The sequence below is a fragment of the Eumetopias jubatus genome, unplaced genomic scaffold, assembly GCF_037043125.1.
Source record: "Eumetopias jubatus isolate StellerSeaLion01/CBP00866 unplaced genomic scaffold, mEumJub1_p1.0 scaffold_7, whole genome shotgun sequence".
NCBI lineage: Eukaryota > Metazoa > Chordata > Mammalia > Carnivora > Otariidae > Eumetopias > Eumetopias jubatus.
The window spans coordinates 117895601-117921975 of NW_028274813.1; the positions used below are offsets into that span (position 1 = coordinate 117895601).

A 26375-nucleotide genomic window follows, 5' to 3' on the forward strand; every position below is an offset into this window, starting at 1 on the left:
TCACAACACAGAAGGCAGGGTGGGTGCCGGGGGCGGCCAGCGGACACGGGTGGGTCCGCGGCCACCGCCGTCGCGGGGGGGGGGGGGCGGGTGAGGGGCTGCGGCGGGAGCGGGGCGCCCACAAGCCGCCACCCCCACACCCCAGCCCCGGGCACTAGGACGCGGGCGGCACGGAAGAGCGCCGAGCGGGCTCGCAGGGACCCTCGCCCCCGCGTGTGCTCCAGGGGTGCGGACCTGCGGGCGGGGCGCCCCGGCCCCCCTCACTCTCGGGCCGGCCGCCCCTCCCCCACCCCGCGGAACTACCGATCCCGGCGTGCCCCGGGGCGGCGCGGGCGCAGCGGCGCGTGCGCGGCGGGCGGCCGTTGGCTGGGGCGGCGGCTGCGCGGTCGCGGCGCGGTGAGGTCTGCGGGCGCTGGCAAATCGGGCCCAGGATGTAGAGCCGGCGGTGCCTGACGGCGCGTCTGACGCGGAGCTGGGTGGGGTAGAGAGTAGGGGGCGGTAGTCGGGGGTGGTGGGAGAAGGAGGAGGCGGCGGCGAATCACTTATAAATGGCGCCGAAGCAGGACCCGAAGCCCAAATTCCAGGAGGGTGAGTCCGGGCCGTCGGGGAGAGGCGGCGGGCGGCGCGGGAGCGGGCGGGCAGCGGCCGGGGGCGGCGGGGGGCGGCGGGGGCCGGGGGGGGGGGCGGCGCAGGCCGCGCCCGGGGTGGCGGGCAGGGGCCTTGTGAGGAAGGCGCATTGCGGCGGCGGCGGCGGCGGGCTTGGCCGCGGGCGAGGGCGCGGCGCGGGCGGGGAGCCCGGGGAGCGCCGGGCGCCCCGGGGAAGGCGGGCGCGGGGGGCCGCCCATTGTGGGGAGGTGGCGGGCGCGCCATGGCGGCGGCGGGGAGCTGATGTGGCGTGGGGGAGGGGCGGCCGTGCGCGGTGCGTGGGGGGGGCGGCCGCCAGGCCCGGGACGGCCCCACGGCCGGCTCCCCGCCCGCCTCGGCTCGGGGAGCGGGGGCGCCGGGCGGGGCGCGGCCTGGCGGGGCCCTCGCGCGGGAGGAGCGCGCTGCTGCGAAATGGCCGCTGTGGGGCGGCCGCGCCATCATGGCCGCCGGCGCCCGCCTCGGTTCGCGCGCGCAGCGCCCCCTCCTGGCGAGGGCCGCGCAGGGGCTTTGTGCGGCCGCTGTCCGCGGGCGTTCGCGGGGCGGGCGGGCGCGTTCTGGCGGCGCGGCGGACGTTCTTCGGGCGCAGCACACGGCTTCTCCTAGTGGTGTTCGTGCGCCCGCCCGCCCCGCGCCCGCTGGCGGCGCTGCTGGCCGAGCGGGCGCTCGAGGCCCGGCGGGCCGCGGAAGCCGGCCCCTCCCGGTGGCCGCGTCTGTTGTCGGGGGGGGGCCCCCAGTGGGCGGGAAGGGGCGGAGAGTGTCGCAGCGGAGCGGGAACGCGTCCGCCCCTCGCCGTGGGTCGGGGTCGCTCGTGGAGTCGCGGACCCCGGCGCCCGCAGCCGAGCTGACGGCGGGCTCGGCCCCGCGCTCTCCCACCCGGACGGCTGACGGCCGCCGCCCGTGGGTTCGCCCGCTGTGGCAGCCGGCTGGTGTGGGTCAGTGCGCACGGCTCGGATCTGGGAACTTGGGAAGGGCTTTTGTGGGAACGAGGGAATCCCCGCGGCCCCGGCCGTACTAGCCGTGCGCTGCGCTGCGGGAGACGCGTGCACATGCTGGCGCTCCCGGCCCCTTCGGAGGCCTGGCGGGCTGGGGTTAGCTCGGCGTGGGCGTGACGTCACCGCGCTGGCACGGCCGCGCGGTAGAATTTCCCCCGTGGCGCCGGGCGCTTCGTGTCTCCGTAAAACCGTCCTGCGAAATGGGCGGCTGGCCTTACCAGCCCGCCCGGGGCCGTGGCACGGAAAGTAGCGCCTCGCAGGCCGATGTCCGAGGTGCGGAACACTCCCAGAGGCTGGTGGGCAAGGCGCCCTCGTTCGGAACCAGCGGGGGGTGGAGCGAGGAGGGGGTAACGGCGGAGGAGGAGCCGTGCGCTGCGCCCGAAGTGCGGTTGGAAAGTCGCGGGGTTTGCCCTGCCATCCCTTGGCACTCCTGCGTGGAAGCTGAAGTGCGTGGCCGTGTTCAGAGAACAGAGACGGCCTTGAGAGGGGACCGAATTGCGTTAGAACACTGCAGAGGTGGGCTTATGTAATGGGGGAGATACGATCCGAAACAGTATTTTTTTCATGGTTCCAGTAAACTTGGACGTTTTCCTCATTTAGTAATGGCTCAGCGTATGTTAGGTAAGCAGTTTTTAAGCGCTGGGACTGTTTTGTACTGGACTTGATCCGCCCTTTGAAGTTCTGTTACAGCAGAGAGTAAGGAAAACTGTTGGGCAGTTAACCCGTTGTCAGAGGGAATGCCCTTTTGCCTTGTCAGGAATTGACCAGCTAGTAGTAGCTTTTGAGCGTTCCCACTGAGCACAGGCTAGGGGAGGAGGGGGATTGGAATCTCATCAACCTTGAATTTGAGAGCACTGCACAGAATTCCCTTTGTCATAGGATACTGGAAGGATTAAGAGTGGGGAAGGGCTTTACAAGCCGTATCTGATACCGTGGTTTGCTCTTTTCCCCCATTACAGGTCCTTCTCTCCACTTTTATGAAAAGTAGGCTGTAGGCATTTGTTATCCTGGCTCCTGTGCCTCCAGCTCTCTGTGTATTCGTCAAGAGAATAGGCGGGTCTGGGAGCTGGAATGGAGGTCAGAAGGGCCTTAGTCTCAGTATAGTTGTTTTTGGCAGGAGCCAAGAGAGGGAGGAATAAGGCCATTTTCAGGGTGTCTTTATTATTTATTTTTAAGCAGGCTCCATGCCCAGCGTGGAGCCCACAGGGGGGCTCGATCTCATGACGCTGAAATCATGACCTGAGCTGAGCTAAGAGTTGGACGCTTAACCAACTGAGCCACCCCGGCGCCCTTCAGGGTGTCTCTAAACTGTACCTGGGAAGTGAAGTTAGGAGACACAGGTGTGATCTTTGGTGCTGCTGGTAAGCGCTGTACCTTACTTACATCCCCAGGTTCTCATCCCATAGTACTCAGTGATGGTTCCAGCCTAGCGCTCTCCTGAGCTCTAGACTTGGTACCCAGCTGCTTACTAGAGGATTCCATCTTGGATGTGCTGTAGCCACCGCTGTAACATCGTCCAAAACTGGTCTAAGCCCCCCTCCCTCCATTTCCTGTTCTGGTTAATGCTCCTTCCAGCCTGGAAGTCAGTTTAGACCTTACTGCTTTTGCTTAGTCGTCCTTTACTTCTCACTGCTTTTGGTTCAGACCTATTTCTCTTACCATGGACTGCTGGGAGAAGTCCTTGACTGGTCTCCCTATTTGCAGTCTCCACTTGAAGTTCTGCATAGGCCCACCAACCTCTGGCAGGTTCTTCAGAGGGGACCACTGCGCAAGAATTACATAGAGGACTTTGATCAAAGTAAAGTTCCTGGGGTTGCTAGGGGAGGGTCTAATACGTCTCTGGTGAAGCTTGAAAATCTGCAGTTTTAAAAACTCCCAAGAGACTCTTAGTCAGATTTGGGAATCCTTTTATAGGATAAGGTCCAGACTTGGTAACGTGACACGTAAGGCACTCTGTGATCTGTGTGATTTTGATTTCTCCTTCTATATGTTTATCCTGTGCTGCAGTGATGGTGAATTATTTATGTTTAAATGGTAGGTAGTCTGGTAGTGTCACCTTGTCATGTTTCTGTGCTTTTGTACCAGTTGTTTTCCTAGTAGCTCATCATTCACTCCTATTGCATATGAAGATAACATAGGAAATCCAGTAGATTGTGCAAAACTACTTGCTTACATATCAGTGTCCCCTGTTCTAAGGGTGCAAAGTAGGTATGTGAGATTGGGTATAAATATGTTGAAAGTGAATGTATAGATTTGCTTTAGATAACTTAGGTTTGTTGTCAGTTTTTTTTAAAAGTAGCAGTAGTTTTTTAAAACGGTGAAAACTTTTATTGCCCTATAATTTCTGAAGAGTTGAGCTGGGGTGCCTGGGTGGCTCAGTGGGTTAAGCATCTGACTTTGGCTCAGGTCAAGATTTCAGGTTTCTGGGATCAGCCCCCTTGAGGCTCCTTGGTCACTGCCCAGCTCTCCGCTCAGCGGGGATTCTGCCTCTCCCTCTGCCCCTACTGTTTGTGTGTGCGCACGGCTCTCAATAAAAAATGTTGAGCTAGGGGCGTGTGGGTGGCGCATTCGTCAAGCGTCTGCCTTCGGCTCTGGTCATGATCTCAGGGTCCTGGGATTGAGCCCCGCGTTGGGCTCCCTGCTCAGTGGGGAAGCCTGCTTCTCCCTCTCCCCCTCCCCCTGCTTGTGTTTCCTCTCTCGCTGTGTCTCTGTCAAATCTTTAAAAAAAAAAATCTTAAAAAATGTTGAGCTAGTAGGTAATTTTAATAATTTTAGAGCTTAGGGGCGCCTGCGTGGCTCAGTCGTTAAGCGTCTGCCTTCGGCTCGGGTCATGATCAGGGTCCTGGGATCAAGCCGCTCAGTGGGAAGCCTGCTTCTCCCTCTCCCACTCCCCTTGCTTGTGTTCCTGCTCTCGCTGTGTCTCTCTCTGTCAAAAAATAAATAAAATCTTTTTTTTTTTTTAAAGATTTTATTTATTCATGAGACAGAGAGAGAGAGAGAAGCAGAGGGAGAAGCAGGCTCCCAAGGAGCAGGGAGCGCAATGCGGGACTCGATCCCAGGACCCCGGGATCATGACCTGAGCCGAAGGCAGACGCTTAACCATCTGAGCCACCCAGGCGCCCCGAAATAAATAAAATCTTTTAAAAAAAAATTTTTTAGAGCTTTTTGTTAACCTTTGGGTCTGATGAAATCCAAGGGGACTGAAAATAATGTGCAAGAAATTCATTTCTACGATAATCAAATGTAGTCTTCAGGTACTGTCAGGAATTAACAGCCTGATTTGTCTGAGGAGCTGAGTTGGCTTCCAGGTCTTAATTCCTTCTATTTAGTTATTCGTGCAAGTCTTAATTTTAAGTTTGACATAGAATGTGATTTCCAAAAGTTGGAATTCTTATTTTACTTGACCAGTAAAAGGTTTGGAAGCAGAAATAATAGGGAGAGCATAAGGTCCTAAATATGGGAATATTTTAGGGGCACCTGGGTGACTCAGTTGGTTAAGTGTCCGACTTTTTTTTTTTTTGGTAAAAGATTTATTTATTTGTTTGTTTGTTTATTTATTTATTTTAAAAGATTTTTTATTTATTCATGAGAGAGAGAGAGAGGCAGATCCCAGGACCCTGGGATCATGACCCGAGCCGAAGGCAGACACCCAACCATCTGAGCCACCCAGGCGCCCGTAAAAGATTGATTTATTAGAGAGAGAGACAGACAGCTAGAGAGAGGGAACACAAGCCAGGGGAGTGGGAGAGGGAGAAGCAGGCTCCCCTCTGAGCAGGGAGCTCGATGCGCGGCTCGATCCCACGACCCTGGGATCATGAAGTGTCCGACTCTTGATTGCAGGTCAGGTCCTGATCTCAGGCTCCTCGTATGGAGCCTGGCATCAGGCTCTGCCCTTAGTGGGGAGTCTGCTTGAAGATTCTCTCTTTGCCCCCCCCCCCCCCCCCCAGCCCCGGGTGGCGCACGTGCACGCATTCTCTCTCAAATAAATTTAAAAAAAAAAGGAAATATTTTAAAAACTGTATTTTGAGATACACATTGAAAAACCCAAATTCTTCCGAAAGGTAGATATTGTAGAATTTTATTGCCTTAACAGATGATAGATGATTTGATGGTCTAAATGGATTGACATTCTAATTAATTGTTTTTTGTTTACATTGCATACTGAGGTGCTTTTGTTGAAGGGTACTATTGAGGTTTGATCCGAGGTATTATTCTGTACACGGCCATACTCTTCTAGTTTTGCGAGGATTACGTGCGAGTACAGATGTGATGGCTCTCACATGTGACCCTTAGGTATGAAGAGAAATTACAATTAACTCGGTATTTTTTTTTACTTTTACAGGTGAGCGAGTGCTGTGTTTTCATGGGCCTCTTCTTTATGAAGCAAAGGTATGAAACCTGTTTTCCTTTGAGAAGTTAGCTGAAATGACTGATTAGATGATTCTTGAGCATCAGATTGCAGTGGTTGGTAGGAAGAGAGTTAGTTGCCTTTTTCACAGATTGGTAGTCCATAGTGTCCGTCATTTCTCTTACTTGCCGAGTGGGTCAGATACAGCATTGCCACCTTGCCGTTCACCTTACGACCTGCTGAAGGCCCAGCAGCTGGAAGGAGCATTTGAGGGGAAAGGTAAAAGACTGGTTGGTTGTGGGAGCAAGTTGCATGTGTAGTTACTGACTTGTGAGAAAATACTGCCAGAGTCAGTTTTGGGTGTAAATATAGTATGCTGAGTAAGTCCTGAGCTAACTTGACTACGTTAAAGATCAAAGTGAACGTAAAAAATGTGAGGACATTTAACTTATTTGTTGCTTTGTCTGTCAAAGTTTGAAACCTAGGGGCTTCCTCTCCCCTGTATCGGGTGTGCTCCCGTTGTCAGAACTGATTTTACATTTAGCTAGAGGTAAATGAGATGATATATTCCCCAGTAAAAAGTGTTTTTAGTATTCTCTTTCTGGTAACTTTTAGCGCAAATATGTAAGGTGTAACTGTTTTTAACGCTTGTAATTTTTAAAAACGGTATACAAAACAATACAGCATTTAGTTAAATACAATTTCTACAGCATTCTTGGTGAGTATATGTGTGAAAATGGTCTTTTTTTTTTTTTTTTGAAAACGGTCTTAACAGTCTTGAAGTGCCCGTGTGACCAAATGACAACCATTTTCACTATTTTTCAGTTGTTTTGAATACATAGATTAGATACGTGTTTTTAAAGTTCTAAGATGACTGCATTTGGATTTATGGAGACTCTGTTAACTTTATGTGTATGTACATCTCTCAGTGATGCCATACTAACACAGCTTGTAAGTAAGTTGTGAGCTCTGTTGATCATTTATGTTCCTGAATATTATTTTTGTTGTGTCAACTCCATTAACCTGACAGTTTTTTTTTTTTGGTCTGGCAGCAGAAACTCCAGTGAACGATTTTTGAATGGCTGTTGGAATAGCTTAAACTATCCCAGCTCTCTTGGTTTGCGCAAGATAAAGACTTTGGATAGTGATCACTTGTCATAGTTGATAACTTCCTCTAATCGTGCATTCTAATTGTTAGGCCACTTTTAAGAAGAACATAAAATGTTTTCTCATCTGTAACTTGGCTAGTTGCTAATACTTTGCAGCAAAACAGTTTATTGCCTTCCATAAGTTAATGACACTTTTTAATGATATGGTATAAATAATTTTCTTCAGGTGAATTTGTCTTTGAAATATGTAATGGCTTCTGATTGGTAGATTTTGAGAAAGTGCAAACGTGGCTTCCATCAGCTGTTCTTAGAGAGCTAATCAAGCCCACTGATTGAAGGCTCAGGGTGACCTGTTACGATGGGTTTTCTGCGTTTGCTGGACTAGGTCCAGCAGATGGTGACTTTGAGGCAGTTTTATGACTGTGGGTGGATGTGAGTGAGAAGCTTGAGCGCTCTTCCTCCTGACCGTCACGTCGTGTCGTGCTCATTGTGGCCACCGGAGTTTGAGGGGAGGGTCCTGGAGATGTTATACCTGTAAAGCATACAGGTCGTTTTTTTCAAAACCTATTTCTGAGTGAATTTTTTCTTCTTTATTTCAGTGTGTAAAGGTTGCCATAAAGGACAAACAAGTGAAATACTTTATACATTACAGTGGTTGGAATAAAAAGTGAGTATTAGTATTAGATCTTTGAAAACAATGCTTTATTTCTAACAAGGTAGCTTGTGTCATGTGTGTCACAAACCCATGCCTCTTAATTCTTGTACAGTTTTAATGTATTCTGTGTATCAAAGCAAGGGTGAAACATTTGTAGTATGGAGAAAGTAATAGAAACTAGGGTACACAGCCATTCTATTTTAAATTCTTTGGATTATTTCTCGTGCTCTAGTATAATGTCTGATAATTGTTAGTCAACCAACTACTTTTTTTCTTGGTTTAGTACATTTTAGGACAGCTTTAGTTTTTTGCCTTAGCACAAACTCAGTTACTGTATATGTTATTGCAAATAGTTATACTCAGAGCTAGTTGGATTTTTCTGCCTAAAAAAGGAAAAAGGATGAGCTTGTTTGATTAGGAAATAATGACCAACTTATGTTCTGAACTTTGGTAACATAAATGTTGGCAGAGAGTGATTTCATGTGTTCACTTTTTAGAATATGGTTTAATACAGATAGAAGAATTAAATTACAGTACCTAACTTTTCACCTTAAAGAGTTAGACATTTTTATTTTTTTAAAGGAGTGGTGTATTGATCCATTGCCAGGCGTGGACAGTGGTCCTAGAGTGAACATATTCTAGAATATCTAGCCAATGGAGTTCTCTTTTTCAGTGATGACTCTTTCTCCTTGGGACCCACAAATATCGTATCTAATAATTTATTCATTTTTGGTGCTTGAAATAGAAGAGCCTGTAATTTTTACTGTGAGCGGTTTTAAATTACTTTTATTAGTGGTGTTTTGTCCTTCAAAGATTGCCAGAAAGTACTTCTTCCAGGGATGTTTGCAACTTTTAAGGCTTTGTGTCCCCTGAGCTGTGCTCTGGTGTCCGGTTCCCCACGTGAGCAAGCCATCTGATTGCATGAGCACTCTAGTGCTATGGAAGGAGGTGTTCTCTGACTCTCACTGGCCCTGTGATTTTAGTCTTGTTTAGGTGACCCAGTTTTATTTTTTAGAAAAATTTTTCACAAAGTGCTTTTAGCTAAGAAATTCCAGACCCTGGGGCGCCTGGGTGGCTCAGTCGTTAAGCATCTGCCTTCGGCTCAGGTCATGAGCCCAGGGTCCTGGGATCGAGCTCCGCATCGTGCTCCCTGCTCTGCGGGAGGCCTGCTTCTCCCTCTCCCACCCCCCCTGCTTGTGTTCCTCTCTCACGGTGTCTCTCTGTCTCAAATAAATGAATAAAGTCTTTAAAAAAAAAAAAAAAAAAAAAAACCAGACCCTTCACTTTTCTTCCATTAGTATAGTTGTAGAAAGGCGGACATCTAAAATGTTTAAAAGCACATTCCTTGTGATTTCCCCCCCCCCCACTTAAACTATTGCTCATAATGACAGGATTTTAAATATTGAGAAATTGGGAAAGCCATAGGGAAAACTATCCTTTTGTCTTTCAGAAATAAACTATGATTTTAAATGTGATTTCTAATATCTAAATTATTTCTAATATCCAGGAAAGTTCATCGTATGGCTTCTGGTGTGTACTGTAGATTTCCCTATTTAAACTGCGTTTCAGTCTTGTATTAGATTTATTATACATGCGGATAATACTCTGTTAGTATTGGGTAACGTTGAGAGCATTACAATACAATAAGAATCTCCATTCTCTACAGGTAATAAAATATCTCATTTGTGCATACCATGTGTGGGAAAATTAACGTCCATCCAGGAAATCGAAAGAAAAACAAATTCATGATACAGGATTGTCTCCCTCCCCATTTACTCTTGTAAATAAGTGTTTTAGGATTCATCTTAATAGCTGTGAACACACAGGTTTTGGGCTTAACTCTTTTATGTGCAATATTTTGTTTAAAATTACAGGTAGATGTGTACAGCTTAAAGACTTGGGTTTTGAGTGGCATTTGTAGCTTATAAGAAATTATGAAAGTGTCAAACACTTGCATTTCCTGATTTTAGGACTTCAAAATAATGTTTTTTGCTTTGTTAGAATTCAGTAACACACATAAAATGATAGGCTGCATAGATTTGTTTTCAGCTACTTTTATATACTGATTCCTTGGAAAATTTAAAAATGGCACTAAACATCAGAGATCTTTAATATCTTTTAGATGTATTGAGGATATTAATGAACAAAGATGTATTTTTTGTAGGTGATTTGGGATGTAGATCAATATACATAACTTTGAAAAATTTGATCTTAGTATTTAGAGAAGGCTTTAAATAAACCCCATTTTGAAATGGGGAAGAGTTACTCAGATGCCCAGCAAGTGTGTTATGTTTATGTTTAGTACTGTGTAAGTAATGCCGCAGATCACTGTGCTGTTGGAATTAGTGACAAGCTACCTTTAGAAAATTCTGACCTTACACTTGTGACCTCTGAAAATTTCTGAACGTCTGGCCTTCAGTTACCACCCTAGTAGTGATGTTCCTCAGAGCAAAAGATATTTCATCTTCCTGTGGTTCAGCAAGGGCTTTCAGCTTCTGACACATAAAGGAAACTCTGGAATTGATTTGGTTTTTGTTACTTTTTAATTAAAAAAATTTTTTTAAGTAAATACCATGCCCGATGTGGGGCTTGAACTCACGACCCGGAGATCAAGAGTCCCATGCTCTACTGACTGAGCCATCCAGGCACCGCTTGATTTGGTTTTTAGATCAAAGTGCTTATGAAGATGTATTTTATATCAGTGGGAAGGGGTCTGCAGGGATCTAAAATGGAGCTTCGTGGGAAATAAGAATTCTGACAGCTCCCCTTAATTTAATTTAATTTAATGGGAATATAGATACAAGTAGATGCATAAATAAAAATAAGATTCTCATTTTGAAAATGGTCCCTAAGGTACCTTACTTTTAGAAAGTCATAGGACAAAAGCCCAATCTCCAAATGGGAGTTTTTTAAACTTTAGTAAATATATAAATATTTTCAAAAGCACAATAGAGGATATATTTCTAAACTTTCATAATCCTTATTGGAACTTGTTGACACAGACATTTAAATACTCCATTTGTAAATAAATCTTAATAAAGCTTAAGCTAAATTCTGCACCTAGTTACTGAGATTACTTTGTACTATGCTGTCTGTATCAGAAGTGCTGTGAGGCCCAGGCGCTCTGAAAAAACTTTGAAGACACGTGAGGATATTGTAGCCCTTTTTCCTGTTCCTGAAGGAGCTCCCTCAGTACACCACCCCCTCCTGACCTCTAGGTAAATGCATGTTTTAAAGTTTTCTCTAGGAAATCATGTTGAGGATTGCTTTTTAATTACTTATTTTCCTTTTGGCTATCTAATGTAAGAGGTCAGAGGTGGGAAATCATTAAATGAAAGATTTTGCTTTGAGGATACATCTGATTGTGTCACTAAAGGAGCTCCCTCAGCAGGAGAAAAGAATCAATTTGCATGAATAGTTCAGCATTCCCTAAGAAATACCTTGTTTTTGTTTTCCCCTCTGGAGAAAAACCACATCAGAAATCTTGAAGGAGCTTTTCTAAGGGCCAGAATGCTTAAGCAACTAGTTATTTTTGGAGTGGTTCGTTCTACCTTTTGATGTTTAAAAAGCCATCTCTCTGGTTATGTCTTGGAAGTTAGTGCATTCGTTCATTCATGAGTGAAGGTTGAGGATGATGTAGTCTGATAAACCATGTGAGAATGGCTTGATCCACAGTCTTAGCTGAGTTGGTCTGGATGTTGTTTGAGTGTGGTAGACCTAGTCATGTTCCTGACCTACCGTGAGTGTATTTTGTGTGTCAGATTCCTGAGTATTTTACATGTATTATTTAATCTTTGTAACAGTTGTGTAAAGGTAGGTATAGTTACACTCATTTTACAGGTGATGAAAATCACGCACAGCTAGTTCTGTAACTTTGCTATTATGTTTCACAGTATTAGCTTTTGATGGACCTTTTTTTTGGAAATTAAAATTCTTTAAGATCTCTTTATTCTGTAAGGGTAGTTGCTTAGGGACTCTTTAAGTGCCATGCTCTTAAGTCATTTGAAGAAAGGATTTCAATAATCTGTTTTTGTAATCTGGCAGTTAAGATTTGGAATGCTGCTTCTGTGGATATGAAATGTTTACTTCCTTTATAGAACAGATTTTCATTTTAGTTGAGAATGGATTTGTAGTCCTACTAAATTTTTGTCAGAGAAATCCAAAGTCTTGCCTCTTAGATCTCTAAAAAGTAATTGGTGGACAAAGTCTGAATAGTGGTAAAAGTAATTTTGAATGATAATTTAACTTTTGTCTTTTTCAGTTGGGATGAATGGGTTCCAGAAAGCAGAGTACTCAAATACGTGGATACCAATCTGCAGAAACAGCGAGAACTCCAAAAAGCCAATCAGTAAGTTTGTTTTGCAGCCATGAATAGGAGGAGAAATGTCTGTAAATTAATTTTGGGAAATGGAATGAATACTAGAATCAAATTGGCTGCCCGCTGACAAAATGACTCTTGGTACCTGTCAGGTGCTGTGTTGGGGCTTTAAACTTCAATCAGAGAAGCCTTTCCTAGAAAAAGGAAGGTAGATAATTGGTCATTTCTTGAGTCTGTCCATAGAGTTAGATAGAAGACAGCAGGCTGTTGTTGGAAATTCCTGTAGTTGCAAACTCACTGTGATCTCCTTACCTCCTGGGCTCTGGGGGAGTTACACTTGGGAAGGGGATGTGGGACCTCAGTTTGAATATAAATTTCAAACGCAATCAAGCTGGCACAATTTATTTTTCCACATACGTACTCATTTAATGACAACTATTGAAATTATTTTTGAAGGGAGCAGTATGCAGAGGGGAAGATGAGAGGGGCTGCCCCAGGAAAGAAGACATCTGGTCTGCAACAGAAAAATGTTGAAGTGTAAGAAGCTCTATCTTTGTTTTAATTTTACATACTGTTTTATAAGTGGAATTCAAACTCAGTACTCATTATCATGTATTAGAATTTATTGAAAATGGAAACTGGAACATTTTAACTTGAAAAATGCCAATGAGAATCCCATTCTCAAGTGTTGGGTTGTTGAAAATATGTAATAATTACATATTCCTTAATTTCCCTTAGCAGGTTTTCTGTACCACCTCCCCCCCCCCCTTTTTATTATGGTGAAAAATGCGTAACATAAAATTCACCGTTGAACTCATTTTTAAGTGTGTAATTCAGTGGCATTGAGTACATCCCAGACCCTTTTTAAGGTGTGTTTGTGTGTGTGAGCATGTATGTGTTTTCTTTTACAAATAGAGTATTATCAGTAGAACACAAGTCTTAAGATATTTTTTGGGCAGATTTGCTCTTTTAGTAGTATTGAAAAGAAATACTAGCTTAACTCTTCTTTTGAAACCTGTGGTAAGAATGTGTGAGATGTTAAAGTTTCAAATTACCCACCCGCCCCCGGGGAGGCGAGGGGGGGTGCATTTCTTGTTGTTAACTCTTAAGATTTAGAACATCTTGGTAATAAAAACCTATGTGTGGAAGTCATGCACACATAACAGATCAAAAACTTCTATTAAAAGATCATTTTATTTTTTGTGACTTATTTTCATTTAAAAACAGGTAGTTTAGGGGTGCCTGGGTGGCTCAGTTGGTTGGGCAGCTGCCTTCGGCTCGGGTCGTGAATCCTGGAGTCCCAGGATCGAGTCCTGTGTTGGGCTCCCTGCTCAGTGGGGAGTCCCCTTCTCCCTCTGACCCTCCCCCATCTCCTCTCTCATTCTCTCTCCCTCTCTCTCATGAATAAGAAACAAACAAAAAAACAGGTAGTTTAGGGGGCGCCTGGGTGGCTCAGTTACAGTCCACCTTTGGCTCAGGTCATGATCCCAGGGTCCTGGGATTGAGTCCCACATCGGGCTCCCTGCTCAGGGGCAGTCTGCTTCTCCCTCTCTCTCTGCCTTTCCCCTCGCCTTTGCTCTCTCACTCTCAAATAAAGTCTTTAAAATAAAAGATCTAAAAACAGGTAGTTTAATGAGTGGTCATGTTCTTGTCAAAGGGTCAAAAGTAACAGTGTTCTAAAATATGATTTATTGAGGAGAAGTTTGTATGTTTTTCCTCAGAATTATATCGTATTGCTTTAGAGTTAGTGGTCTGACATTACTACCTAAACATGAGATGTTAGTCATGAAGGTAACTAGGCATTTGAAGGTTGATCTTTGTTGAGTTGATATTTGATAGGCAAGGAGTGGGTGTGCCACTGAGGGCAGCCTGCAGCTTTCATTAAAAAGCAATAACAAATTACGTTGTTCTTTGGAAAACTGCCATGTAGTAGTAGTCATTAGGATTTTAATAGCAAGTGAGTCTTAAAAGTCAGCAACTTTCTCATATGGGAGAATAGATTTTGATCGATAAAATATTTTTGATTTAATGTTAATCCTTTCTCGTGTTAAAAATTGGTGTAGAAAGTTAGTCTAGTAGTAGGCTTAAAAATTATTTGTGTTATAAAGTGTACAATTTCAACTACAAAAATAATGGCTCAGTAAATATGAAGTAAAATTTTAAAACTCAATTTTCCCTTCCTGTAGAGTGGGGTCCTCTTCAAATTTATTGGCTCCTGGGTCTTTTGGGTCTTCTTGTCATTAGGTAGGATAAGATATGCTCTAGGCTCACCTGGTACATTTTCTGATGTTCCTGAGACATGGAACTTCCTTTCTTCTCCAAGAACCTTTATTAATGGGAAAGATGACATTTTGTGGAGATCATAATCTGAGTAGTTAGAGAAAACATCAAGTAATTTTATTTTATTTTTTTCATATATTTTATTTATTTGACAGAGACACAGCGAGACAGGGAACACAGCAGGGGGAATGGGAGAGGGAGAAGCAGGCTTCCCGTGGAGTATTGAGCCCGATGTGGGGCTCGATCCCAGGACCCTGGGATCATGACCTGAGCCGAAGGCAGACGCTTAACTACTGAGCCACCCAGGCACCCCACATCAAGTAATTTTAAGTACTACTTTTCCCTGGTAGAATAGTAGGTATATTTTAAAGTAAAAAGAGTAATTAAACCAGTATTTTTTTCCCCATTTCTTTCATTTTGAGTTGAGGTTTGGATGTAGTTTGTAATGTTTAGTTTTATCCTACTCTATCCTTTAGCATTTAGTAAGTGTTCTTTCTCCGGATATGCATAAACACAAACGCATCTGGTTAGAAGATAGAACCAGGTTTACCTTCGCTTTGTTGACATTTCGGTCCTTAAGTTTGGGTGCTCATCTTTCTAAACTGTTAGTGAATACATGTGATGTTTGCTAGCAGTTTGGCTTCAAAAGGCTGTGCTTTGTTCATTATTTAGTGGAGTGGCTTTTTTTTTTTTTTTTTTAAGATTTTATTCATTATTTGAGAGAGAATGAGAGCCAGAGAGCATGAGAGGGAAGAGCGTCAGAGGGAGAAGCAGACAGGGAGCCCGATGTGGGACTCGATCCCGGGACTCCAGGATCATGACCTGAGCCGAAGGCAGTTGCTTAACCAACTGAGCCACCCAGGCGCCCGCTTTTTTTTTTTTTAACATTTTATTTACTTAGCACAAGCAGGGGGGAGAAGCAGAGGGAGAGGGAAAAGCAGGTTCCCCGCTGAGCGAGGATCCAGTGTGGGACTCCATCCCAGGACCCTGGGATCATGACCTGAGCCAAAGGCAGACACTTAACCGACAGAGCCATCCAGGTGTCCCTGGAATGGCTTTTCTTAAGAATGACTTAGGACTTCAGTTACTCTTTAAATTGAATCTAACAGCTGATGTTTTGACTATATAATACTTAGTCATAGGGCTTAGAGAAAGGAACACAGACAACACCAGACAGTTTATTGTAGGAAATCTGTTGCCTAGTTTGAGAAACTAGCTTGCTTGTTTAATTTATATAAGCAAGAAGGTTGAAGCAAGAAGTCTGTGAGTCTTTACTGCTGTGATTCATTGAAGTATAGTTTATAGATTTCAGAGTTAGGGTCAGCTGTCAGTGTTTTCTCTTTAATTTTGTGGTATAGAATGAGTGGGTAAGGAATACGTGTCAGGGCTCTAGGTTTCTCTTGGTCTCCACCTGTTCTTAACACATAAAAGTTCATGGTTTAATCTGAACCAGAAATACTGTCCCAACAAGTACTTGTGTTCCAAAAGTTAAACTTGGAGAAACAGGAAAAATCTCGTACTTTCAGATGGCCAGATTTTTGTACTTATCCCTAAACATAAGTTAATATAAATTGTAAAATGAACCTCATGCTCTAAATTAGATCAGTACAATTAATGAGATTTATAAATATCTTTTTAAAGCAGAAGAGTCAGCCTACTCTGGTGTTCTGGTTTGGTCCCACCAGATATAGCCCATAGTCATGGGCTTTGCACATGATTTTCTTGTATTCTATAAATATTGTTTATGAAATTAAAATGAATAATTTCCTGTTTGCTAGTTTGTAAATACACATGAGTTAAGTTGCAATTAGAGATGATGACCAAGAGGAAGGAGAGATTAGCTTTGTTCTGTGTAGGGGAAGAAAAGAGTATTAGGTGTAGAAAAGGACGGAATATCCAGTTGAGAGAAGTACAGGGAGACAGTGGCCCCTGAGGGTGGAGCACACACATGCCTCATCAGGTTCTTGGACTGAGCTGATGGGGTTGCTTGAACTTTTGGAAGTTTGTTTGGGTAGAACCAATAATGTAAGGTTCTTATAAACTATATAATATATGCTGTGAACTTGTAAATCAATAACATCATGGAAGTCTCCCAGCGTGGTTTTGGTTTAGTTTTGTATTATATGGAGGGAGGTGTGAATTTAGCTAACTATCAGTGAAAATTCTTGTCTGAGCAGGAAACTAATTCACAGCCTGGGCTTATCATCCAAGGCAGTATTTCTCTATGAACTTAACTCTGGTAAAAGGGAACTTTTACTAGCAATAATGACTTACTATTCTTTCCCTTTTCTTCCTTCTCCTTTTAGGAAAACCAAAAAGAACAAACAGAAAAGTAAGGATATTAAATTTGTTTTAAAATTATTTTATCTTTATAGCATTTACATTTTGAAATTAGTATTGTTAAAATTTACAGAGTTTTTAGAGTAAGCGTATGTTTGTTGCTCATGTCAGAGATCAATCACAGCAACATTCTACAGAATCCAGTACATAGTAGTATAGTACTTGGGTAGTGGAGACCCAGCTTTGATAACTCTTTTTACCATGGAGAAACCTGTGTCATGTTTAGTCTTAATGCTAGAGAAGATAATATTTTTTAATAAATGTAAGATGATATTGTAAATGTTGCCTTATGCTAAGTGTTCGGTAGAACTTTATAAGTTGTATTTTTGGTAGGACTATGATTCTTTACGGTAGATTTGAGTAACTCGTGTGTAATGGGAAAATGAAAACAGCGGGGGTGTCATGAGACTATTTTCCTTACGAGTCTCTCCTATGTGAAGCTGAAAATCTCCCTTCTCCTAAATCTGTGCAGCACCTGGAAATGGGGACGGTGGCAGCACCAGTGAGACCCCTCCGCCTCCTCGCAAGAAAAGGGCCCGCGTGGATCCCACTGTGGAGAATGTGAGTATTTTCTCAGCTTTATGAATTGCATTTTAGTATTTATAGTTTGTGCAATAAAAGAGTCAGAACTTGAGTCTCGAAAACATTGTTAATTTGGTTAACTACCGAAGTGAAAATATTCCTCCTCTTGGATAAAGGTTTTTTTTTTAATACATCTGTATTTCACTCGTAGCTCTGAATATGTCCCTGCTATGTATGTCCTCCCCAGCTCATCATCAGATACTTGTTTTCAAGCTCTGTTGATGTACAGAACTTAATATTTCATTGATGTTTGACTGTATAGACTTACCAGTTCACGTTAAATGGTTTAGTATGTCCCATGATGACTCAACAAACCCATAAAAAAAACCCACAAAAGCTTTATCCGTTCTACATACATGTGTGTGTATATGAGTTTAGAATTTCTCTAAGTGATAAAATGTCTTATTTTTAATTTACAAAGTTAATGAATTGGAAGTGGGATTTTTTTTTTTTTAATATCTTGTTTATTTGAGAAAGAATGAGAGAGAGAGAGCATGAGGAGGGGAGGGTCAGAGGGAGAAGCAGACTCCCCGCTTAGCAGGGAGCCCTATGCGTGGGACTTGATCCTGGCTCTCCAGGATCATGACCTCAGCCAAAGGCAGTCGCTTAACCAGCTGAGCCACCCAGGCGCCCTGGAAGGTAGGGTTTTAATTTAATTTTAATGTACTGACAGTTTATATTTCTGAAACTGAGATTAGGAAACTTAGAGTGCTGTGTTCTGAGAATAGGCAGCTTTGGGCAGTGATGAAACACTTCATTAGGAGTTTGTACATTTAATTTTATGTATTAAAGAAGTAATTTTAAGGTAGTCATATTTGGAACAGTCCCTGGATATCAACAATAGACACGAAAATACCGTTAGAGTGCACCAAGTCTGAGTGCTCATTTGCAGAAGAAAAGAAAATGTGCTGAAGAATTTGTGCCTTCACACGAAAAAGCACTGAATAGACCAATTATCTATGAAGACCAGATTCTTCCATCAGCTTAGCTATAGGTAGGGGTTTTTCATTTACAAATTTTTGAATGTTAACTCTGGCAGTCCATTTGAGTACTTCAGATTAGTTTATATCTTTAGTGCCTCTAAAGATTGAGGAAAGCCCTGAATTTTAGTTGTTTAGTGAGAAAAGGTGGGTTTTTAATGCCATTCCCTTTTCTGTCCAGGAGGAAACATTCATGAACAGAGTTGAAGTGAAAGTGAAGATTCCTGAAGAGCTAAAACCATGGCTTGTCGATGATTGGGACTTAATTACCCGACAAAAACAGGTACCTTGAAAGCGACACAGATTGTCATCTATAGATGTTCTAGGTAGTGTGAAACAAAGTTTTAAGGAAAAAATTGTATAGACTTGACTATTGAAGGGGTGTGACTGATGAGTGTTATTTTTTTAAGATTTATTTTTTGACAGAGAGAGACACAGCGAGAGAGGGAACACAAGCAGGGGGAGTGGGAGAGGGAGAAGCAGGCTTTCCGCTGAGCAGGGAGCCCGATCTGGGGCATGATCCCAGGACTCTGGAATCATGACCTGAGCCGAAGGAAGACGCTTAACCGACTGAGCCACTCAGGTGCCCCTGCTGAGTGTTACTTTAATTCAGAGACTGAACAGTGTGATCATCAGAAGGCCTCACTTGTAGAGGACTAAAACAAAAGTACATACATAAAAGTCGCATGAGTTTATAGTGAGAAGAGGTGGAGAGAACTCCGTTTTGGATGTTGCTAGGATAGGAAATCATTTCTGAAGATTGATAAGGACAAAGAAGCATGTGTTTCCTGTTCTACTGTCATTGAAAATGGGATATTCTCACATAATGTTGCTACTAGTGGAATGTAACAGGAAGCACACAATAGTTCCTGCAAGGTATTTGTGGCCTCCAAAAGAACCTGAATCTCCTCCAGCTCCAAGTCTGATTACTAGTGTAAAGGAAATAGGGGCATTATGAGGTACATGTGTGACATCACAAGGGTGCAGCCATCAAAACCAGAATGAGGACTTTATCAGACGATGAACCAAGTTTTTAGAACGGATGGCATGGGCAGGAATAGGGGCGTATAGACTGCTTGGGGGTCAGGAGACTTCAGAGACCTCAGTCCTAGACACTGTGTGGACCTCATTTGGTTCTTGATTTGGTTCTGGTGCTGAACTGCTGGACTCAAACCTTGGCCTTACCAGTTACTGAGTACTCAGCCTTTCTGTGTTTTAGTAGGTTCCTGTCTCCCACTACTGATGTGAGGATGAAAAGAGATTTCATTTTTGCTTCCAACAGGGTCTGGCACATGATCCACATACAGTAAATGTCAGTGTCAGGGAGGTACATTTCTACATTTCTGTGTGGTGTATTCCATAGATCGTGAGCAGTAGGAATGCGTGTCCAGCAGATGACTGGTCTTTAGAGCTGTGCTGTCCAATATGGCAGCCTCTAGTCAACGTTTGGCTATGTACTGAGATTACTAAACTAAAAAATTTTTATTAGTTCCTCAGCCACATTAGCCATGTTGTAAGTGCTGAGCAGTGCCATTTCCTATTTCGTAACTGTTAGGTGGTCTTTTATTGCATTAAAGCTTTTCCAGTGTAGCTTTTCTTAAAAAAAAAAAAGGAATACTGTGGTATTCAAGTTTTTTTTTTGTTTTCATAGCTTTTTTATCTTCCTGCCAAGAAGAATGTGGATTCCATTCTGGAGGATTATGCAAATTACAAGAAATCTCGAGGAAACACAGATAATAAGTAAGAACATATAAATCTTTTAAGTATACACAAAGGTATTTTTCTTTTAAGTATTATTTCCAAGTAAATTCTCTGAAATGTCTACTTACTCTTAGTGCCATCAGAAACCAGCAAAATAGAATTTCATTGGTTTGACGTGCAGTTTGGCTGGCAAACTTTTTTTTTTAAAGGGCCAGACGGTAAATATTTTAGGTAAAATTGAAGCTGTTATGTGTAAGTGCATGTATAACCATTTAAAATACAATTGAGAATTTTTTAAAAAACCATTCTTAGCCTGAAGGCTGTAGTTTGCTTACCACTGGTTTATTTTTGGAATTGATTTTTCTTGTTCTTTAAATCCCTTTAAAAAAATGTGTTCATTAAAAGTTCATTGCCATTAGTTCAGCCTTTCAGTTCAAGTCCCTTGCTCTTAATTGATTGAATTAATCCCCATTTCTCAATTCTTTTCAGTGACTTGCTTTGAAAGTAAATATTTTTGTCTTTGTATCAGGGAGTATGCTGTTAATGAGGTTGTGGCAGGAATAAAGGAATACTTCAATGTGATGTTGGGCACTCAGCTACTCTACAAATTTGAGAGACCACAGTATGCGGAGATCCTAGCGGATCACCCGGATGCACCCATGTCCCAGGTGTATGGAGCACCACATCTACTGAGATTATTTGGTAATGTCCTATTTAGAAAAAAAATTACTTTTTATCCTTTGGTTTTTTATTTCTTTATCTTATTCTTTCAGATTTTATTTGAGAGTGAGAACGAGTGGTGGGGTGGTGGGAGCAGACTCCCTGCTGAGCCCGAATGTGGGACTTGATCCCAGGACCCTGGGATGACCTGAGCCAGAGGCAGACGCTTAACCAACTGAGCCCCTCAGGCACCCCTATCCTTTGGGTTTTTAATATTTTTTGTCTTTACTAATTGATATCAAGGGGTAACAAAGTAATATTATAGAACATTCCATTTTGAACTTTCTACCTAAAATGTTAAATATCAAATCTGTTTAAAAGTAGAGTTTTTTAAAATCACATATTTTAAAGGAATCAGTGATCGCATTTGCTGCTCACATAAAAATAGTGCTTCCTAGTGCTGTCTCGTACGTAACTTTGACTACATTATTTGTTTACACAGTACGAATCGGAGCGATGTTGGCCTATACTCCTCTGGATGAGAAAAGCCTTGCATTGTTGCTAAATTATCTTCATGATTTCCTAAAGTAAGTTTAAGGGTGTGCTTGAAATTACAAACATGAATTAGCACAGTGTACCGAGAATCACTGATCCATTGGCACTGTAGATAAGAAGACAGACGAGAACACAGCAGTGTGCGGACGGAGAGAGATGTCAGTGCAACAACAAAAGTGTAGGTGGTGACTGTCGCAGATGCCGGGGTGGCGGCTGGCGGGATCAGCTGGCTAGTCTTTGGAAGGAAACAAAATCTGATCCACACTTACTGTCACAGACTAAAATTCTAGATTAATCCAAAGTATAACTCTGAAGTGGAAACTATTAAGATAATGATGGAAAAATGGTAACATTTTCATTATTTTTAGAGTGAGAAAGGTCTTTCTTAAATACTCACATAATAGAGGGAATAATCATCTTGACTTTGTAAAAAGTTAAAGTTCTGTGATTAAAAATTAGTAACACAGAAAGAAAGAAACAGTAACAGAAGAGGTATGATCACGGTGAGCAAAGCAGTGTCAGCATGGTGGGTTTCCACAGCAGCGGCAGCTCGGTGGCCTTCCGAAATGGTGCAGGGTTCCCACGGTCAGGGGGTCTCTGTCGCGCTGGCTGAGATCAACCAGACTGCAGAATTGGGGGAAAGGGCAGTTCTGGTTATTGCAGCTTTTTGGAGGGCATTTTGGCAATGCCTGTTGAAAGTTCAAATGTGCTTCCCTCGGACCAGACCGTTACCTCTCTGGGAACTGACCCCATAGATAAGTTGAAGTGCACAAAGATTTCCAAATGCACAAAGGTGTAAAATACACGTGTATAGTAATGAATTGTCAACAGCCAAGCCCCCTGCAAAGGGTGTAGCTGTAAACATCCTGATGAGAAAGCTTGTCCATGTTGCGGCAACTGAAAACAGCCAACTTGCAGGAAAAGTAGGTGTGTGAGTCCCCTCATTTGTGGAGAAACGTTTGTACTCTTTGGAAAAGATCAAGAAAAGTGTGGATCCTACCAAATGGTGGATTAGTTCCTGGGCACCCTTCTGGGAGGGAAGGCTGAAATGGTCAGTTTCTACTTCATCTCTTTCTGTATTTGAATTTCCTTAGCGTGATACCATGTGTTTTGTAATCATAAAACTGCGACAGGTGCCTGGGAATGTATGAGGCATTCTAGTCCTTGCTCTTCGGGTGATGAGGAGAGGTCCTCTCTCTGCCTGGATTTTTTTTTTTTTTTATTTAAATGAACTCAAAGTGTTGTACCACTGAACACTTCAGTTCAGGACCCTTTGATTTTTATGGTGTTTGTCAGTTTCTGAATCTGTATCTCATACATTGAGTTTCAAAGAGCTAAAGAAAACACTAGATGTTCCTTTAGGATGCCACATCTGTTTCCTAAAAACAGTCCTAGCTCTCAAGTTGGTATTCTGAAGACAGCTATTCTTTACTGTTCTGAAACGAGGGAGTGGCTCTGGACTTCTTCGTTCTTTATGCATCACTGACTGGTGTGTATGGGCCTATGTATCTGAATTGTAATGACAGGGTTTTACTGTGAAGTTGCCTTTATTTTAGTATATTTTCAGAGAAACTGTTCTGTGTGCCTTGATTTAGATCAAGGTAGGATTCTCCTTCATCTTTATAATGACTGACATTTTGTTTTTAGATACCTGGCAAAGAATTCGGCAACCTTGTTTAGTGCCAGCGATTATGAAGTGGCTCCTCCTGAGTACCATCGGAAGGCTGTGTGAGGCGAGGTGCCGGCCCTCACTTCGTTTGGATCTCTGTAAACACATTTTTGTTTAGTCCTTCTCTTGTACAAATGATGTACTTTGAAAATGTTAGTGTATAACAGAGTTGATGTTTGTTTTCTGTTTGATCTTAAACAGAGAAAATAAAAGGGGTTACAGCTCCTTTTTTCTTTTCTTTTTTTTTTTTTTTTTTTCATTTCAAAGTTGCTACCAGTGTATTCAGTGATGGACAACGGAGAGACATACTGTAGACTGTTCTATTGCCTAGTCGACAAAGCTGCTTTGAATGCTGGTGGTTCTATTCCTTTGACACTACGCACTTTTATAATATGTGTTAATGCTCTGTGACAAATGCTCTGATTCCTAGTGCCAAAGGTTCAATTCAGTGTATATAACTGAACACGCTCATCCGTTTGTGCTCCTTTTTTTTTTTTTTTTTTTTTTTTTAATGGTGCTTAAAGTAAAGAGCCCATCCTTTGCAGGCCATCCATGTTGTTCCTTAGGCATTTTATCTATGCTCAGATTGTTGAAGAATGGTGGCTTGTTTCATGGTTTTTGTATTTGTGTCTAATGCACGTTTTAACAATAGACGCAATGCATTGTGTAGCTACAGTTTTCTGGAGAAGTCAATCTTTTAGGAATTGTTTTTCAGATCTTCAATAAATTTTTTCTTTAAATTTCAAAGAGCAATGTGCTTGTGTGGATGCGTTACGAAACCTTTTCGTATCTAGACAGTGATTTTTCAGGTAGGTGTTGAATTATATTTGGCCTTTATGGAAGGAGGTGGGTGGCTTCAGCATCAACCTCTAATCCACGAAGCTTTGGCAATTTGTTCTTGAGTCGTGGCTAAGCAGTTAGAGATCCACAGGACTATTTCTCTACTTTTCCTAGATGACTTCTATACTTGCATGACATCTAGCTGTCTAATTACTTCAAAGTGTTTACACCAACACGGTCACAATGCGTGATGCCGCGTTTTCTTAAGTATTCATTAATCTCTCTCCTCCCATTACGAATAGAGTGTTGACAGGTTTGCCTGATGATACTAAAGGCAGTAATCATCTCTGGACAATAAATGTGTTAAGTAGTGGTGAGTATGTTCATTCAGTAGTGATCTTGGTGTGGCTCCAGAACGTGATGCGCAGTAGTGAGAGTAGCTGGAATAAGACATAGGATGGTCCTGAATGGATGGTTCTAGTTCATTGTAAACATCAATCTTAAAATCTTCAGTCGAGGTATAATTGATAATAAAACATTAGTTTTACGTGTAAAACATAATGATTCTGTATTTGTATTTATTGTGAAATGATGACCACAGTAAGTCTAGTTAACGTCCATCATGATAGGTGGTTATATCAACTTTTTAAAAACATTTTGTTCTGATCCCAGGACCCTGGGATCATGACCTGAGCCGAAGGCAGATGCTTAACGACTGAGCCACCCAGGCGCCCCTCTAATAGATTTTTTTAAAGATTTATTTGAGAGAGAGAGTGTGTGTGCGTGAGCTGGTACGAGGAGCAGAGAGGGAAGCAGAGGGAGAGAGAATTCCCAAGCAAACTCCCCTCTGAGCGTGGAGCCTGACCTGGGGCTTGATCTTAAGGCCCTGAGATCAGGACTTGAGCCAAAACCAAGAATCAGACGCTTAACCAACTGAGCCCCTCAGGTGCCCCAGTAGTATATCTTTTTAAACCTAGCTCTTTGTTGGGGGGCCTGGGTGGCTCAGTCATTGGGCGTCTGCCTTTGGCGCAGGTTATGAACCCAGGATCCGGGGGTCAGGCCCCGCATCGGGCTCCCTGCTCTGTGGGAGGCCTGCTTTCTCCTTCTCCCACTCCCCCTGCTTGTGTTCCCTCTCTTGCTTTGTCTCTGTCAAATAAATGAATAAAATCTTTAAAAACAAAAACCTAGGTCTTTGTTTCCAAATACCTGCACTTCCCAGTGTTTATTGCAGGAAGCAGTTTGGTGGGAGTCCCAGCCATGTTTGATACTTGGGGATCAGCATACAGCATGTGCTGCCGTCTAGAATTTTTGGTCTTAAAATTTATTCCTTGAACTAGTGATTGAACCACCTGAAAGGCAAGGGCTGGAAGGGCAGGAGGGGGCCTTGTTCCTGATGAGGGTGCTGTGAGACTAGCAGTCCTGCCGCTCCGCCGCCCATCTCCCTCCCTCGTACCTCCTGTGGGTCAGCTAAGGCAGGACTGTTGAAAGGTAGTGCATCACTTTCTAAAGCTCTCTATTTTCAGACCGCTGGTAAATGGCAGATTTTTACATCCTGCTTCAGCACGGTCCTGGAACCTGATGGCCATGTCTCTGGAGACCTAGCTTGGTGGGGTGATGGACTCGGCTCAGGGCGGTGTGACCGCATTCCCAGCACCCAGTGCACCAGTGTGCTGGCACCTCATTCACATGGTGGTCCTATTTAATTAGTTGTGCTATTTCCCAGGTTTTGAGATTGCTTGCTCAAAATCGAGATACTTTGCTCATCCTTAGGCTCCCAGCCTTGCCATTTTTTGCCGTTCCTGAGTATGCCTCTTGTGCGGCTCTGTCGCTGCCCTCTGTCCATGGACTTCTGTTCATGGTAGCGGCTGGTGTCTGCAGTGTCTGTCGCCGGGTGTGCGGTTCAGCTCCGCGTAGCACAGCCCCGGCCCTGTGCCAGCCCCTGGCCACACAGACCCCGTTCTGTGACTGTTGGCGGTTACTGGCCTCTTGGTGTCCACCGTGGAGCGTCCCTGCCCCTCACACTGGTCCGCTGTCCCACTGTTGCCAGTATTTACCTAAGACAGTTCTGCTGCTTCCCTCCTAAAAGTGGATGGTTTCCTGTTTGAGAGAGTTTGTAACCCAACCTGACTGCACTTTGTAATTCAGACCCAGCTCTGGAAGGGACACCACCTCACTCACCGCTCTCCTTGAGTGTGTCTACCCTAAATCTAGTTAACACACAGATACTACGTATAAAACACCCTCAATAATAGCTAAAGAGAAGAAGAATTGTACAGAAGAGAAAAGGAACATGGTGATTCAGACAGCCTCCCGCTGGGGGTTCTTAGAGCCTGAGTGGGACTAAAGCTCTGCTTGAAGGCACCTGGGGGCCAGGGTCCGCAGGAGGATGGGCCCAGGGCTTGTGAGCCCGTGTGCAGTGCTGCTGGTGTCCTGCCTGGTGTTTGTCCAGGTCAGGGCGCAGGGGCCTGATTGGCTCACCTGTGTTTTTGACAGTCTCCACTTGGGCGGAGGATGTGAATTCAAGTCGGGGGCTGCCGAGACCTTAGGACCCCACCTTCACTTAAGGTTATGAGTGAAGGAGACCTAATTGTTTATACAATAAATGTAAATAAAATGTTCAGCACCTCATTATGTGAGACAATGAAGAACAAAACATCAAGAGAAGATTTGAGAAACAGACTCGGGGTAGAGGCTGTTAGATGCAGTGCGTTTCTCCCACAGAACCAGCACCCTGAGCCACCCCCTGAGAAGAGTCGTTGAG

General features: G+C 43.6%; 1 protein-coding gene across 1 annotated transcript; it reads left to right on the forward strand.

Annotated features, from left to right (window-relative positions):
- Positions 1-482: 482 nt before the first annotated feature.
- Positions 483-23581, forward strand: MORF4L1 (mortality factor 4 like 1). Its single transcript, XM_028093812.2, has 12 exons — positions 483-588; positions 5980-6026; positions 7694-7761; positions 12011-12097; positions 12524-12604; positions 16654-16679; positions 17160-17248; positions 18431-18532; positions 19901-19989; positions 20480-20652; positions 21113-21197; positions 22813-23581. The coding sequence occupies exons 1-12, from the start codon at positions 549-551 to the stop codon at positions 22895-22897; spliced, it is 972 nt and encodes a 323-aa protein (XP_027949613.1). The 5' UTR covers positions 483-548; the 3' UTR covers positions 22898-23581.
- The last annotated feature ends 2794 nt before the right edge of the window (positions 23582-26375 follow it).